Genomic DNA, 17,866 nt, shown 5'->3' with positions numbered 1-17,866 from the left:
CCGAGAACTCGCGTGCACAAAATCGGTAAGAAAAAAAAAGAATAATAATAATAATAGGGAAAAAGAAACCGAACGAAAACAATAAGGTCTTCCGTTGGAGACGGAAGACCTTAATGATAAATACAATTGTTAAATTTAAGTAGTGTTTACATTGTAGTCCCAACACTCTCAAATGCCCTTTCGATGGGGTCAATTTTTATTGCAATTTTGGAGTGGGTGCTAATTAGCCAATTAGCATGATTTGGTTTCAGGGTAAAGGTTTTTAAGTCAATTTTGGCATTTTTGTCGTAGTTCTCATGTCACAGGGTGAATTCTAATTAATTAATTAATTAATATTACTAATTATCATTCCTATCATTCGGTTGTAATTTGTCGGTGCAAGCCGCCGGTACATTTTTGTTTTCACAAGAGAGATAACTTAAATAAGCATTATTGACGGGGTTATCCTTCTTTGTTTTAATGTTGGAGGGGAAAAAAAACGAAATGGAACTTGTTACCAACGAAATTACGTCCCCACGAACCAGAAAATTTATGGCTACCCACGAACATTGACCCCAACGAATAAAAATGATTCCACAGTATCCAGTATTATTATAGCAAATATTTTTCTCAAACATTTTCTTTAAAACCTTTTCATATTTATAAACATACTTGTAGGAAATGTATATTATTTTAGGATAGATAGGAGACTAAAGTAGAGATGATACTTCGACATTTGCAATAGCAGTAGGAAATACAAAGTTTGACTTCAACATGTTCTTTAATTTTTAGTTTTCCAATTTATCGACATACATCCCCAAGAAGATGGTTCACCCTATTGCGAGTCTAGTGAATCCTCATGCTCAGCTGGCAGCAATGGAGGCCAGGCGTGCAGAAGAGGAATACCATGCCTCGAGAGAAAACACTGGTCTATCCCAGCGAATACTCAGCAGGTCTGCCTCAGGTATGTAATACACAGGTGTCTGTCACAGCAAATACTCAGCAGGTCAGCCTCAGGTATGTAATGCACAGATGTCTGTCACAGCGAATACTCAGCAGGTCTGCCTCAGGTATGTAATGCACAGGTGTCTGACACAGCGAATACTCAGCAGGTCTGCCTCAGGTATGTAATACACAGATGTCTGTCACAGCAAATACTCAGCAGGTCAGCCTCAGGTATGTAATGCACAGGTGTCTGTCACAGCGAATACTCAGCAGGTCTGCCTCAGGTATGTAATACACAGGTGTCTGTCACAGCGAATACTCAGCAGGTCAGCCTCAGGTATGTAATACACAGGTGTCTGTCACAGCGAATACTCAGCAGGTCAGCCTCAGGTATGTAATGTGTATAAACTATCACAGTGAATACTCAGCAGGTCAGCTTCAGGTATGTAATGTGTATAAACTATCACAGCGAATACTCAGCAGGTCTGCCTCAGGTATGTAATACACAGATGTCTGTCACAGCAAATACTCAGCAGGTCTGCCTCAGGTATGTAATGCACAGGTGTCTGTCACAGCGAATACTCAGCAGGTCTGCCTCAGGTATGTAATACACAGATGTCTGTCACAGCGAATACTCAGCAGGTCAGCCTCAGGTATGTAATGTGTATAAACTATCACAGTGAATACTCAGCAGGTCTGCCTCAGGTATGTAATACACAGGTGTCTGTCACAGCGAATACTCAGTAGGTCTGCCTCAGGTATGTAATACACAGGTGTCTGTCACAGCGAATACTCAGCAGGTCAGCCTCAGGTATGTAATACACAGATGTCTGTCACAGCAAATACTCAGCAGGTCTGCCTCAGGTATGTAATACTCAGGTGTCTGTCACAGCGAATACTCAGCAGGTCAGCCTCAGATATGTAATGTGTATAAACTATCACAGTGAATACTCAGCAGGTCTGCCTCAGGTATGTAATACTCAGGTGTCTGTCACAGCGAATACTCAGCAGGTCAGCCTCAGGTATGTAATACACAGGTGTCTGTCACAGCGAATACTCAGCAGGTCTGCCTCAGGTATGTAATACTCAGGTATCTGTCACAGCGAATACTCAGCAGGTCAGCCTCGGGTATGTAATGTGTATAAACTATCACAGTGAATACTCAGCAGGTCTGCCACAGGTATGTAATACACAATTGTCTGTCACAGCAAATACTCAGCAGGTCAGCCTCAGGTATGTAATGTGTATAAACTATCACAGTGAATACTCAGCAGGTCTGCCTCAGGTATGTAATACACAGGTGTCTGTCACAGCGAATACTCAGCAGGTCAGCCTCAGGTATGTAATACACAGGTGTCTGTCACAGCGAATACTCAGCAGGTCAGCCTCAGGTATGTAATGCACAGGTGTCTGTCACAGCGAATACTCAGCAGGTCTGCCTCAGGTATGTAATACACAGGTGTCTGTCACAGCGAATACTCAGCAGGTCAGCCTCAGGTATGTAATACACAGGTATCTGTCACAGCGAATACTCAGCAGGTCAGCCTCAGGTATGTAATGCACAGGTGTCTGTCACAGCGAATACTCAGCAGGTCTGCCTCAGGTATGTAATGCACAGGTGTCTGTCACAGCAAATACTCAGCAGGTCTGCCTCAGGTATGTAATACACAGGTGTCTGTCACAGCGAATACTCAGCAGGTCTGCCTCAGGTATGTAATGCACAGGTGTCTGTCACAGCAAATACTCAGCAGGTCTGCCTCAGGTATGTAATGTGTATAAACTATCACAGTGAATACTCAGCAGGTCTGCCTCAGGTATGTAATACACAGATGTCTGTCACAGCAAATACTCAGCAGGTCTGCCTCAGGTATGTAATGTGTATAAACTATCCCAGCGAATACCCAGCAGGTCAGCCTCAGGTATGTAATACACAGATGTCTGTCACAGCAAATACTCAGCAGGTCAGCCTCAGGTATGTAATACACAGGTGTCTGTCACAGCAAATACTCAGCAGGTCAGCCTCAGGTATGTAATACACAGGTGTCTGTCACAGCAAATACTCAGCAGGTCAGCCTCAGGTATTTAATGCACAGGTGTCTGTCACAGCGAATACTCAGCAGGTCAGCCTCAGGTATGTAATACACAGGTGTCTGTCACAGCAAATACTCAGCAGGTCAGCCTCAGGTATGTAATACTCAGGTGTCTGTCACAGCGAATACTCAGCAGGTCAGCCTCAGGTATGTAATGTGTATAAACTATCACAGTGAATACTCAGCAGGTCAGCCTCAGGTATGTAATACACAGGTGTCTGTCACAGCAAATACTCAGCAGGTCTGCCTCAGGTATTTAATATGTATAAACTGGCGCAGCGGACGGATACCTCACAGGTCTGCCTTTATACCTAACACATTTGATTAAAGATCATTTGTTCAGTATTCCGGAATATTAATAAGTATAAATTTTGTGAGCCCACTCACTCAGTACAGTTAATTTATGCATTGTGATTATTTGATGGACTAAGCTTTAACAAGGATAATATAAGCATTAACTTTTTGTAGCTGTTCCCAAGTCTTCGTCCACACCTCATACCTCTACAACCTACAGACCAATGACAGCGGTCCCCTCCCGCCCCGACAGTATGAACCAATGGAATACCTACACCAAGGACCGGTCATACGGACAGGAAATACTAAGTAAGCTATCCAGAGATCAAGATAATTAAATATCTAAAAAAGAAAAAAGAAATATGTTTGCTCTTTATCAAATAAAATTTAAAGAAGAATGAATAAATTGACATAATGATAAAAACAGGGCGATCACCTAGAATTGTCCGGAGGGGGTCTAAACGTTACCAAGGTAACAGGGTGTCTATAAATAACTTGTTTTATCCTATCCCAGGAGGATATAATCTACCCCTGTCACTGAATTTAACTGCTCCCCCTACTGGTAAAACCATCTGATGAGTCACGTTTTGTGTTTATGTTTGATTTTGTCACCACTTACCCCTCATCCAAAATCATCTTCATCCAAAACTGATATCAAGCCTGACAAGTGACGTGGTATATTCAAATTATACTACGGAAATTTCAGGTTTAAAAAGGAATCAAAATTTTGTCTTTAAAAATACATGTATGCAATTATAATACTGAATAGTTAGATGAGACTTAATTGATATTTTATTGATATTAAAAAATATACTTTAATGTATAATCATGTACTGTCAGATTCTTTTAGTATTATTAATTAAATTTTCAGCAATAGTTTATTGTTTTAGACTAGCTTAAGCTTCAACAGTCAGTTAGTTATCTTGACATAAATCTAGTTGCATCTGTCAATTTTTCATCTGTATATCAATCATTTCAGGATCATCTTTTCATTTCTGCATATCACTAGTTTGATTTTTAATGTCTCTTTTCTTTTTAATTTGCATGAATGCCAACCTTATAACCATTGTTTGCTTGCATTTGTTTCTAACCTCAAAGGAGACTTGAGTTTCGTTGGTCGCAGTGGTACGGCCATGGATGTACGTTACACTGCCCACGACTTCGGAGAAATGCCGGAGGAGATGACAAAACATGTCGTTGCATTCTTTTCTCAGAATTCAAAGTCGGTACCAATGGCCAAGGGTAGATATTTATAAATATCACATTTACAGCTGATGATTATTGCACATGCTATATTTTCCCTTTCCAAGATATTGTCCCACCAACAGTTAAATATTTATAATCTTTATTGGCACTTTGCAGGAAACATTAGATTTGCATGATACAACACAACTTTTATATTCATTGCTATTCATTGCAATTATCTTATCTGACTTTCTGCATGAGGAACATTTACAAAAACAATTTTATTTTACCAATAAACTGAAAAAGATAAAGTTTAACAAGAGACTGAAAAATTAAGATAATTAGAAAACTGAAGTCTATTTTGTGCAGATTTACTGCATATTTTATCACTATACAGAAAAAGATAAAAGTTTTACAAGGGACTGAAAAATTAAAATACCTGGTAATTAGAAAACTGAAGTCTATTTTGTGCAAAATCACTGCATATTGTTAGCACAATCTAAGACACATTTGTGTCTGATTCTGCTGATTTCTATGCTTATTATTTTTTGTCAAACAAGTATATTGCTTTACAGACAATTTAATCATTTGTGTAGAATTTTAATATAACATTTTCTTTCTAAAAAATCAATTTTTACTTCTAACAGCTGATTTTTTCCTTTTGACTTTTCACTGGCTTCATAAAAGTTTATTTCTGTTTGTAGAAATTGCATGTATCTTGTAATCCTTTATATATATATATCACAGTAACTGATGTTAGAGCAAAACTTTTAATTAACAAAAATTCAATGTGTATGCATGATGCATGATATAGTATTTATCTCCTAATTGTTAAATATTACCATGTACATACTGTAATTAAAACATGTCTGTATATATGAGGATTTTAATATGGCTGTTTATGATTGGTTAGTTTTGACCCCGCGACCTGTGGAAGTCCAGGAGCTGTATACACAGAATTCACTGGAGGAGTTTTATGTTATGGCTGACAACCTTTATCCCAGACTACCAAAATATCGCAGACCCGTGTACTCAAAGCCGAAATCGGCCGCATCCACTCGCATGTCAGAAACCCCAGACAAAACGCCAAGGACCACAGAAAAACCCAAATTCCAGCCCCTCGGGAAACAGCTCATAGATGCTGCGTGAGTGTTTACAGGGATTTTGATATATGACCATGTTTATAACTTTTAGTTGGGAATTTTACATTAGAAATAAATGTAATAAAAAAGGTAAAAATATTGCTGAAATATTTTAATGTAAGAAAATACATGTGCAATTGAATTTTATAGGCTTACATTTTCTTTTCTGTAAAATCACTTATTTTTGAAGGAACAAATTATCATGACTTGAGGAAAATATGGGTTTCTGGGATTTAATTTCAAAGATAAAAAGATTGTTGTTAGTATATACAAGTAGTTATGTATTTATGAATTTTAACATTTTGTGCTGGACATGGATTTATGAGTCTCTTCATACCTCAAAGAGACTGACAGTAATTTTAAATGTCAATAAAAATCACAGAAAATTCAATTTCCTTGCCAATGGGATTTTTCACCTTATTTTTTGGGGGGGGGGGGGAATAATTTTTAAAGAGGGCAGGATCCACTTCACAAAAAATATGAATTTGTTTCTGACAGTGAAGCTGAGCTCCGTGAAAAGGAAAACAAACCTCCCCCTGAACCGACGTCATCAGTCAAGCTGGACACAGTGGTACAGTTAGTGGACGACGTGTCGGAAAACATGACCTACTTCAAAGAAAGGGTAAGCTCTCACACAGTCTGGATATCAACATCAAATTTGAAATGTGCTTCCTAAATCTCAAAGCTGATAAAGAAAGAACAGATGTTATATTTTCTACTAGATGTTGATTGGATGCTATATATACCTTGGCCTTGACCTGTGAAGGGTGATAGAAACATTGATTTATATATGAACAAGTACTAAAGTATGAGTACTAAAAATACAGAAACACTTTATTTTCGGTGTCTCGTGTTAGGGTAATTTTCTGTATTACCTCCCTTAGCTTGCTCCAGCACCTAGTCCGGGATTCAGACAACCCGCCAGTAACACGGTATCCAGACGACCGCTGTCACGCCCAGCAACAGCTACAGGTCATAGGTCACCTAGCCCAATACAAAGATCTAATTCACCAGAAATAGCGTAAGTCTAGGGATTATTTTAATGTTCTTTGAAACAGTTACTGGTCAATGCATCAATATCTATTTCACTAGCTTTTTTTCAATTAATGAGACTACTCATTTGAAAATTTTGTTTTATTTTTCAATTTCCTTTGTCAATTTAGAACTGACAGACCAAGACCACATACATCTTTCTCTCCCCATGGTGTTGAATTTCTTGAGCCCCACCCCCCAAAATCTGCAAGGTCAGGCACACCCAGTAGGACTGCCGAGGCCATAGACTGGAGAGGGAAGATTATTCCAGACACAGAACGGGCTAAGTATGTAGAAATATGTAATATGAATTGATGTTAAAGATAAGTTATTGATCTCTTTTTGTGTATAATGAACATTCATTAGTCAAAAAGAACTTTCGTTAAGACATTATTCCATAAGTGACTTGGAATCCTTCAAATGTTTAATTACCGGTATATAACTTAAAGTACTGAAAGCACTCATGGGAGTTGAACATGGTGTAAAATAAAATCTTTGATCGGGAGGTTAAGTGAGTGAACAATATTACTATTTCAAATACAGACAACTGTTTCAGATTTTTTGTGTTGCAACAATCTTGAGAAAGACATTCAGAGACATTGAATAGCAAAAAATGCATGGGCCATAATGCTTGCCTGCCTACATTAGTCCTTTTTTTATACCCCCTGCTTGAAAAGCGGGAGGGTATTTATTAATCAGGATTTCCGTCCATCTGTTTGTTACGCTTTAGGTATACCCATCTCTTATCCGCAACTCCTCTTACACCACTGAACGAAATTTTCATAGAATCTTTATTACATATTGCCGTTGTGCGCCTTCTATTACTTTTTCATCCTACACATATTTTGGGTTTCGCATTGCAAAACATGGACACTGTCATTATATTCATATTAGAGGTGGTTGATCATTTATATAATTCACTGCTCACAGTCTTCAAATTTGTTATATATTTTTCCTTGGCACCTTTACCCATGTGTTATGAAAATTTCAGTTTGGCAGGAATAATATCAATGTTGATAAAATGTGGATTTTCACAAAGCATCCTTTTAAGAGCTAACAGGTTTGTTATATAAAACTTCTCTGTGAATATAAATCTATTTCAATTACACGAACATTATACATGGAGTACATCAGAACTTAATCTTTTTTAATATTGTGAAGAAAAAAGCAATACCAAGTTAAAAACAAATATTTAATGACCAAACATAAAAACAGTGGTATATGTGAGAGTTTGTGTGCATACAAAGTATCTGGAATGTAAATGAGGTTTTCCTTTTATTAAAAAATAGACTTCATTTTGTTGTTTTTAATCGCGATTTTACGAAAACATCGGTGTCCGTTTTTGGTTTTAACATTTATAACAGAGTACTAGATTTACCGCTTTTGGCAGGTGATGCTGCTGATTTAGTAATAAATATGCATGTTTCCTAAAGTTTTTATGCATTAATGAATTCATTTAAACAAAGAAAATGTTCATGAAAAGTTTGAATAAATTCTGTGCACTGGTAAAAAAGAAATTGCTAAAAATACGGGACAGTCGGGCGTCGGGAAGACTAGATTTACCGCTTGCCGTCAGTATGTAGAGTTGTCGTTCGTATCTCTTTCAGTGTATGACGCTACACTAAAAGTGAATTCCATTACGAAAAACTTTTGAGGTTCTTTATAATTTAGTTTTATTTTGAACGATATCTAATATTCAAAATCAGATTACTTTATCATTACATTTACTTACATTTCAAATTATGAAAATAAGATCAATTCAGGAGAAAATGACATGAGCTATTTGTGGCGGATGTTTATGCATGTTTTCTGTTGAATATCATTGGAGTAAATTGGTCGACACAGTAGCCTCACTTTCGGCTCTATATAATCAACACAAAAATTACTGCGCATGTTAAATGCCTGATGACCATGGGAGATTGAACATAGTTCAACTCCCAAAAATCATTCAGTTTACTCTTTTTTGTTTAAATCATATTTCAGGTCATTAGAAGTATGTAATTCAAAGAATTTTTTTTCTTTCAGGTGGCAGAAGTCAAAGTTTGGAGACCATACGTATGTCAAGAAAATGAAGGGGAAGCGTCCAGTTGGTGCCACACATGCTGGTAAAAGGCCAAAAACAGCTCCTGTGTCTGTTCATGAACGCTGGAAAATAGAGAAGGTAAGTCTACATCACCTTGTCAACATAACAGGAATACATTATGCTGAAAAAATAAAAATCTGGCATCTTTAGAGTAAAAAACAAATATTTAGACAAGTAAAAAAAGTGTAACAAATATTTAGACAAGTAAAAAGTGTAACTGACCAAGAACATTAACTCTACCAGTGGTAACTGACCAAGAACATTAACTCTACTAGTGGTAGCTGACCAAGAACATTAACTCTACCAGTGTAATTTAGCATTTAATGAGATAAGGAGATAAGTCTGAGACTAAATCTGAGAGTTTATTACAGGACAGCGACTCTAACACACGAGTGGAGTCTCAGGCAGCGACTAACACCATGACCGAGGTGGACCCTAAAGCCATGGACTCACTGATGAGAGTACAACCCATCGAGAACTGGAATACAGGGTATTATTCTTAAAAGGATATTTAAAGAGAGTTTTAATAAATAACAGAATATGTTTGCAGTTCAAATAATTGCTGTCTTTCTTTCCCAGGATGGGGTCTATGAGTTCTATATTACTGGATGAGGTAAGCCATCACTTTGAATCATAACAATTTTTTTAAAACTGTTCATTCATTGTTTTATTTGTACCAGCTAACACTTTTGTTGATGCCCGTTTTTCCTGTAGGATTTTCTGCGTTCTCTGAGTGGTAGCAGGCATACTGGTCACCCCACCACGGACACCACTACCCCTGTACCCATGGAGTATGTCCCTATTGTGTCCTCAGCACCGCGCTCCCTGGCAGGTAAGGCTATAAACACCACCACCCCTGTACCCATGGAGTATGTCCCTATTCTTTGTGTGTTCGCCTTATAAGACACTAGTAATATCAGATGTACACCAGTTTTGTGAGTGACTCCACCACTGCATGGTAAGATGGGTATTTTATTTGCCTGGAGCAAAAAATGCTATTGCTTAGAAATACATGTACTACCCTTTTAATTAGAAAATTGTGAAATATTTTCTACTAATATTGATATGCATCTGAAATATGTATAAGAAAGAAATACTTCTTTCAATGAATATGTTGTTTTCCTGTAAACTTACTTTGTAAAAAAGGGGGGAGGGGGTTATTACTTTACGATTTTTTTGAAATTAACAGTACTAGAGCAAAATTGTATTGGATCTTTAGATATTGTTAGTCTCAAAATCTTAAGTTTATAATTATGATTGTCCTCACAAACAAGGTCTCAGCAAAAATTATAGCAGGTAAAACTACCTGGTAATATGCAAAGGCTGTGTCTATACATTAAAATCAGTAGGGGTATTCCGTAGGCTTAAGGAGTTGTGTAAAATTTCACTTCAAAAGCTTTTTGAGATATTGCGCAGAAACAAAAGTGTTACAGACAGACAGAAATACAGACGGACTGAAATTTAAATATTATATTTCTCACTTCATTCCATGATCGTACAAAATTTAGCTGTGTCAGCTAGTTCTTAGTTTTGAATAGTAAAATATACACATCATTTAATAAAAACACAATTTCTTGATAGGAAAGGTTTATGGAAATATTTGCCCCACCAAGCAACAAAATCCTAGAGGATAACATTACTTATATGAATTAAGCAAACAGTCATATTAAAGCATATTTATTTCTATTTACCTGTAAGAATTTGGGTGCCAGATGAATTAAACTTTCCTGGTATGTATACCCACTTACAGCTAATGACGTAACAAAATATTATACGTCTATGAGGGCCTCTTATCTTCATAAGAAAAACTACCTCACTTTACTTCCTAAGATTTAAGCATGCTGCCTGGAAATTGGAAAGTTTTCTCAATTTGCTGAGAACCTTGAATGTTTTTTGGCAGTGTTTTGGGGGTAATTGGACTTTGGAACATTGCTTTATTTGATTGTAACTTTGTAAAGTTGGGTTGAATTACATTAAGCCCATTATCAGTACTGGACCCCCAAATATCCCGTAATATCCCCCCGTCTAGTGAAAGAAGACATCCAAGGTGATTCTCAAGGATTATCAATGAAACTTTAAAATGAGATAAATATTTGCCCATTTTGTTATTTTTTTTCCCAATGACTTGACAATTTTTGATATTTCTCCATAACTTATGAACACAGAAGAACTTGTTATAAAATTTGGTTTAGTTTGTGAGTTGGATATTTGACTCATTATAGTAAGTATGTTGAAACCAAAAGAAGGGAGGTTTTGAAAATGTCTCAGATTTAAATTACTCTTTCTAGCTTTGTAAGTAAGCAATTTCATATCAACATTTTGGTCCTCACTCCTCGCCTATCCATAAAACATTTAAGGGAGGGGGGGGCATTTTTTTTTTTTTTTTTGGTCTGCAGCTGTAAGCTTGGTTACATGGGTCACATATCTTGTATCTGTGTCAAGGTCACTGCTTCATATCAGAACATGGTCATCATACATTAAATTCTATGATGTTAATTCTTTTTTACAGATTCGTCTTTATAAATTTAGATTCTTACTTTTACAAATCAATGTTTCTCTTTGAACTTGATTAAAGGAAACATTAATAAGATGACCAATGCCCTCCTATCTCACAACTGTAACTTGAAATCATTTGTATCAAAACTTGGAACAAATAACCAAGTATACAGAATATATATAGCAATAGAATTAGGTCTATATGAACTCAATATATCGCAAGGTGCTCTAAATACTTGACTCTCTGGCGGGTATAGTACTGTGTATCCGCTGATTGGAATTACTCTGGCCTTTAATAATCCAGGGGATTATCACTAACTCTTAATCTCTTTAATATTCCGCTGACTTTATCAGCTAGGGCTGGTTAATATTTGTCCTCCTGGAAACCTATTTAAAATAAGACAGGTAGGCTGTAAACGTATCTGATTTTCTTTTTAATGATAATATTCTGTAACACCCACTATTTATTGTGGGTCAGAGTTGGACAGAAATTAAGTGGAATGTAAGAGGCAACATGACATTTGAAATCCGTGTTTACAGGTGTCATTAAAATACCGACTCACAGTCAAAATTATTTAAAACTCATCAAAAGAAATTGTAAAATTTTACTAAATCCAGAAGTGATGTTATTGTTTCATGACAATGCTGTGATTTTTCAGTGAATAAAAAACATATTCGCTTTGGAAAAGGTAGGTTAAAATGATATTAGTTTGGCTATATACAGGATGATTTTTTCTAATTTTTGCTTTATAAGATGTAGTATTATGACCAACATTGTGGGTGTCCATTTTATATGTCAGCGATCGTAATAACCATGTATTTGAATTGAAGGATTGATGATAGTAACACGATCTGAATTTATTTTTTATTGTAATAATTATTTGTTCTTCTTAAGATGTTGCTTATAAGTGTGATTGCTTTAAAGTTTTACTTTTCTGGTGGTGGATTACAATAAGCTTTCTGCCAGTTTTCATTTTTGAAAATACAATTTACGTTTTCCCCAAACTCTTTTTTGTCAAATTTCAGAATTTTGAAATATATGGAGCTAATGAACAGTACTCAAGCTCAACAAAAAAATAATTACAGTCAAATTTTCTACATACAGTTGAACTTCTGTATCAAATATACACTGAAACCTTAAAAAATATAAAGTGGAATTCCTAACTTATCTCTAAGTATTTACATGTAAACCTTGATTTCTCAAATCCTTGCATGTCTTAAAGGTCTTGAGTACCAGATGATGTGGTTGGACTTTATAACATATCTAAAAAGAAGCACAACTTTCTGAACTATAGAAAATCGTGAATTCTAAACTTTTGATTAAAATAATCAACAGACTGTGCTGTAAGGAGCAATATATGGACCCTTCTTTAAAGACTACATAGGATCTGCTATACATAGATTGTGTTGGATTGGATTTTTATCCAATATGTGTTTTTTTTTCATCCAGTATCACCTTTATAGATACAGTGGAACTTTGTTATCTCAACCTTTGATATTGTATTAATAAGATAGATATGTCCAAGTGAGTTGACAGTTCAAGCATTTTCTTAATGTAATATACCACCCTTGCAGTAGCTATTTCAAAGCCTCTGATTTCTTAGTTTTTTATCCCATTGAGATAATGAAGTTTTATTGTATTTTTAGTAGAACTTGCACATTAAGTATATGATGTTTATCCAACTTGTGAGCCTTTGTTATACATACATAATCACTATTTTTAATATTTTAATTATCTGGAAAATTTATTTTTGGCAAAGCTGATTAAAATTATTTTTTTTAAAAATCAGCAGAAATATGCATGAAAAAAAAAGTCCTTTAATCTCACACTCAAAGAAATTGTATTTTAAATACCCTGTAACAGATTTTGCAAAACTTTTATCTAACATGCATTTTAAGTTCCTTTCGTTTCAGCAGAAATATGACAATCATCAAAAAAGTCCTTTGATCTCACACTAAAAGAAAATGTATATTAAATACCCTGTAACAGATTTTGCAAAACTTTTTTTTTCTGAAATGCATTTTCAGGTTTCATTCATTTCATGCAAAATCATAAGGATATTTTCCTTATTTTAGCATTATTGAGCTTGAATTCAATGTTCACAGAGTGCGAACAATGCAGAAATTATTAAGAGGATTCAATTTATTAAACAGTCGTAAAAGGATGATCTCCTAGACAACCTTGATGACAGGAACTTAAATATCTGGCCAAAGATGACACTGTTGTTTACATTTATATCCTGAAGTTTTACAAATAATGAGCTGGCATAAACAAGACTTAAAAGCTATAAATTGACAAAATTGAATTTAGATTCTGTTAACTGAAACAAGGTGATTTTTTTATTGTTCAAAATTCCCAAAACTTTAAGTGAAGGTAAATCTATTTTACAAATGTCAGATAGTAAATACACATATACTAAGAGATGTGGTTCCCAAACACTCTAGATGTGTACCCATGTCTCTCCTGAGTTTACTTTGTTTGGACACTAAATTTCAGAATATTGACTTTTATATTTAGAGACCATGTTTAATAAGTAGTTCAGGAAAGTTAACAAGGTATTGGTTATCGAAAATTTTTTAATTTTCTTTATAAATTGAGCAGGTACGTATTACATGACTGTTTAACGATGTGAGAGTTGATCTGTTAACAGTCAAGATGTTCTGAAATGTTAAATGTCAAAGTAATCTTTATTTGTGGTCCATTTCTTACTAATCATTAAAACTAGGTGATGGCTGTTTTTAATTTTCATAAACAAAATCTTTATAAATGCGAAGGAAGTGAATTTCTTTGGTGACTGTCAAAGAGAACCGTTTGCTGTTTCTTATCTCTGTAAAGAACACATGTATAACATTGTGTACATAACAATTGAAAATAACAGAAAACTTGTATATCATGTCATTGAAGTGGATTAGAGACGGTCTGAGGACATCATTATAATTTACACGGCAGATAAACGCGGGCGCTAGAACTGGCCACGGAGAGATGAGAGCTCTGTGTAAGGACACAATGTTTGTATACCAGATTCTGATTGTTTTATTTTTACCCAGGTAGTCGAGCCCAAAGTCGCCAGACACGATCCCGATCAGAAACCAGGGCCGAGAGTCGAGTTGACGAGTAAGTCACAACATTTTATATCTTTTATTACTTGCAGTTTTAATTTTACAGACACAAATTATTCCTGTATTGATGTATTTATTTCCTTAATTTGCTCCTAAATCAATAATTTTAGATTTGGCTATTGCTTTTTTCAATTTTATTTAATTTTTCAAAATGATTAAGTTCTATTTTCTTATTCAGTCAATTAAAAGAAGACATTCTTTCATTGCCACTTATTTATTTTTTCTTTTATAACAAATTTTTAATTGTTAATGTATTGGTTAAAGATGAACAATAAGTAAAACTGGGATGATTTGATGTAAACACTCAGAATTAACAGAGGATCACAAATATCATTTAAATGTGCGGGATTTCTAGTCCCCAGTGTAATTGTAAAGAAATAATGTGTTGAAGATCAGGAATTTCTACTTTGGGTCATACTTATATTTTAAGTTTAAGAATTGTCAATGAGAAGTGGGCTAATATGAGTAATTAAGGCTTAATTTTTCACAGATTAAATATGATTCGTTAAAGTTCAGTACATGTAAAGCTGTTTTGAATGACTAGAAGGTATTTTTATATGGATCAAACAGGTTACAGAATATGTTTTGTTTTATTAATAATAATGTCTTGTTACATGATGTAACTTACTGCAATAAATAAATATTCTGCATAGAACAGACAAGCTAGGCCAAAGAACAAAATTAATATATTAATTCAAGAAATTTAATTAAATAAATGCAGTTTCATTTTTAAACATACAGTGTATATATACTTATTTATTACTTTAAATAAAGGTGTTCATACAAACCTTCAAAAATTCAAAGCATAACATTTCAATCTTTGATTAGATACAATAAATATATCTCTGTGTGCCCCTTGCCACAGTTTGAGGTGTCAGCTCTACAGTTTAGTTGTCTGGCTTTTGCCCAGTGTAAGCCCTGCTAATCCAGCGTGCACTTTACCTCAATCTAACACCTAACGGCAAGCACCAGAATTCAAACCAAGTATTTCTGGGAGCAGATTAACATTACAGAGCACCAGAAAATAGGAATAGGAGCTGGACTCCTGTATTTAAATGCTTAATTTATCACAACCTCAGGTGATAAAATTGGTTTGTTGTAAGGTTATGTTTAATTGATTACAGGTAAATAGTCATAGAACTTCCGATCACTGATAACCTGCATACAAATAGCACAGTAAAAACCAAAGTTCTTGGCTCCGAGTTTGTTGATGATTTTATTTCTAATGTTTTGTCCGATTTTCCCTAAACAGGATATATTCACGTTAGATTTTCTAATGTTTATCACATTTAAATCTTACTAAAGCTAAAGGAAGTCTCGAATAAAATACTGTCACTTTAAATGTCTGACAAGGATGTGTTCTCTAATATTTATTTATCTGTAGCCAAAAGTCGGCTGTTCTGTGACTTTGTGTAGTCAGAATCGCTACAGTTAATTCTTATTCTGTAGAATATTAGAGGACCAGCCAATATGTGAGGATCAAGAACCAGTCAAAGGAGAACTAGTTTCTGAGGACCACCGTCTCCACGGAAACCAACCAGAACCAGACCAAGATCAGCAACCAACTGTTCATTTTCAAACACCAGATTTACAGGTACATATTTACGGTTGGCATGTTTAGCACCATATTGAAAATAAGCATTTCTGAAATAAGAAAATATCTATCTTTTAAATCTTTAATAAGTACATGATTAAATTTAAATTTGATGTAAGTGCACCAAAATAATATTTTAGAGTATAAAGAAGGGAATTTATTTTGTTTTTTATTCCTTGAATGTAGATTTGAAATCTAAATATTTTCCCTTTAAATGTAAGAGTTGTGATGTATATTTTCAGGAGGAGGATCTCGAGGGAAAGCAAGACTTGGGGGATGTTCCTGGAGTGGGAACGGTCAGTATTGACGATCAGGGGCGAATAATCGGTATTATCAAGGAGGATGACAATGTTTCCGTGACAACCACCACAACACTCGAGGAAGACCAGATAGCACCACGACAGCCAATTCGGTTCCACACGGAGGATTTACATAATGGACAGGTCCACATAGAGGTCACGTCAGTGCCGTCTGCCGGCCGGGCACCCACACCACAGGAGTTCAGACAGCGCCCCCTACAGGTCCTCAGCCGATCGGAAACCTGGAATTTTACCCCTGACGTAGAGCTACAGGAGGTGGATTCTGAGAAGTACATTCCCGACCATAAGGCGCCAAAAACAACAGGCCTCTTCCAGAAGGGGGAGGTTTGGTATAAGACAATTGTGAAACCAGAGAACTATTGCTTTGAGTGTCTCCCCAACAGTATGTCCACTAAGGTGGGCAGGACTGCGGGCAGGATGCCCGGGCGTCCACAAAGTGTGTCTGCCCAGGTGCTACGAATGGCCCGTAAACAGAACGATTATTTTAGGAGAGCCCCTCCTGTCAGAACCCCTCCCTCTATCCCTAGTCCCTACCATCAGCCCGGGGTGTCACCGAGACACGGAGAAACCTACAACTCAGGACTTGAACACCACGCGAGGAGAGTCAAAAGTCCACGACACTTCATGGAGCATGGTAAGATTGTAATTTATCATTATTTAGAGTCGTGATTTGGTTTAAATCAAAATTTCAAAGTATGATGACCCCAGTTTAATGAGACACATATAATTATGGAAAAGTAAATAGAATTGTGGATATACACTCAAAGTTCTTGTTTGTTTTGTAATATTTGAAGGTTCCAATATCGCTGAATTTGTAACGGGTAATTTGTGTGATAAATTAACTTTAAAAAACTGGTATCAAAATTACTAGAAGAAAATGAAAAGATAGTTACTTTCCCTTTAATAAAGTAGCAGATTTGAGTAGATTCAGAGCTTCTTTGTAATGACAGAGCAGTTTTCACTTCAAAATTTGTCTATGCAGAAGTGCACGCTGTTTAATTTTATTTGTGTTAGCTTCGTGCAGCTTATGTCAATAGAAACCTTGGCATGAACAATTTGTCTGTTGATTTTTAAAAGCCATTAAAAGTTAAAAAGAAGTGGTTCATATTGTTTTATTAAGGACGCTGATGGGAAACGATAATTAAATGTTTGATAGAGGGGCGGGCCTACCTAGAGAAAATCATTTTCTCCATGTATGTTTGATACCGGTTTATCATTATGGAAATAGTTCTGTGTATGTTTTAGTAAATGTGTTTCAATCAATTGTTGATAGCAGGTGTAGTTTTTTAACCATGAACAGTTATATTTTGCTCTTATGAATGCAGGTGCAATGTAAAAGAAAGCAATCTTAGATATTAAATTGATACAAATATATTTTTAAAAAATAAAATGCACTGAACTTTAAATTTATAAAAATTATATTGCACAAATGTGAATTTTTAAAAAAGCTTGTATAAGGTAATGGGGAATGTTTAAACCTAATGGAGCTTTTTTGTGTTCTCAGTTTTGAATTACATGTATTACATTTATATATCATATAAAATTATATTACAACAATTATATTGTACAAATGGCGATATACGTCC

The 17,866-nt window shown here is 35.4% G+C and overlaps 1 protein-coding gene across 1 annotated transcript in view; it reads left to right on the top strand.

Annotated features, from left to right (window-relative positions):
* The window catches only part of LOC134278473 (uncharacterized), an 86,795-nt gene that overhangs the window by 55,654 nt on the left and 13,275 nt on the right, over positions 1-17,866 (top strand). Inside the window, 14 exon segments of the mRNA XM_062760792.1 lie at positions 772-943; positions 3,483-3,617; positions 4,407-4,550; positions 5,407-5,638; positions 6,134-6,257; positions 6,520-6,656; positions 6,799-6,954; positions 8,693-8,828; positions 9,122-9,240; positions 9,330-9,363; positions 9,465-9,582; positions 14,295-14,361; positions 15,816-15,960; positions 16,203-16,914. Of these exon segments, the coding sequence (XP_062616776.1) occupies positions 772-943; positions 3,483-3,617; positions 4,407-4,550; positions 5,407-5,638; positions 6,134-6,257; positions 6,520-6,656; positions 6,799-6,954; positions 8,693-8,828; positions 9,122-9,240; positions 9,330-9,363; positions 9,465-9,582; positions 14,295-14,361; positions 15,816-15,960; positions 16,203-16,914 (2,431 nt within the window).

This window comes from Saccostrea cucullata, unplaced genomic scaffold, assembly GCF_032062105.1.
Source record: "Saccostrea cucullata isolate Sc308-1 unplaced genomic scaffold, CSIRO_AGI_Scuc_v1 ctg459, whole genome shotgun sequence".
Lineage (NCBI taxonomy): Eukaryota > Metazoa > Mollusca > Bivalvia > Ostreida > Ostreidae > Saccostrea > Saccostrea cuccullata.
This window is presented reverse-complemented; position numbering and strand designations above follow the sequence as displayed.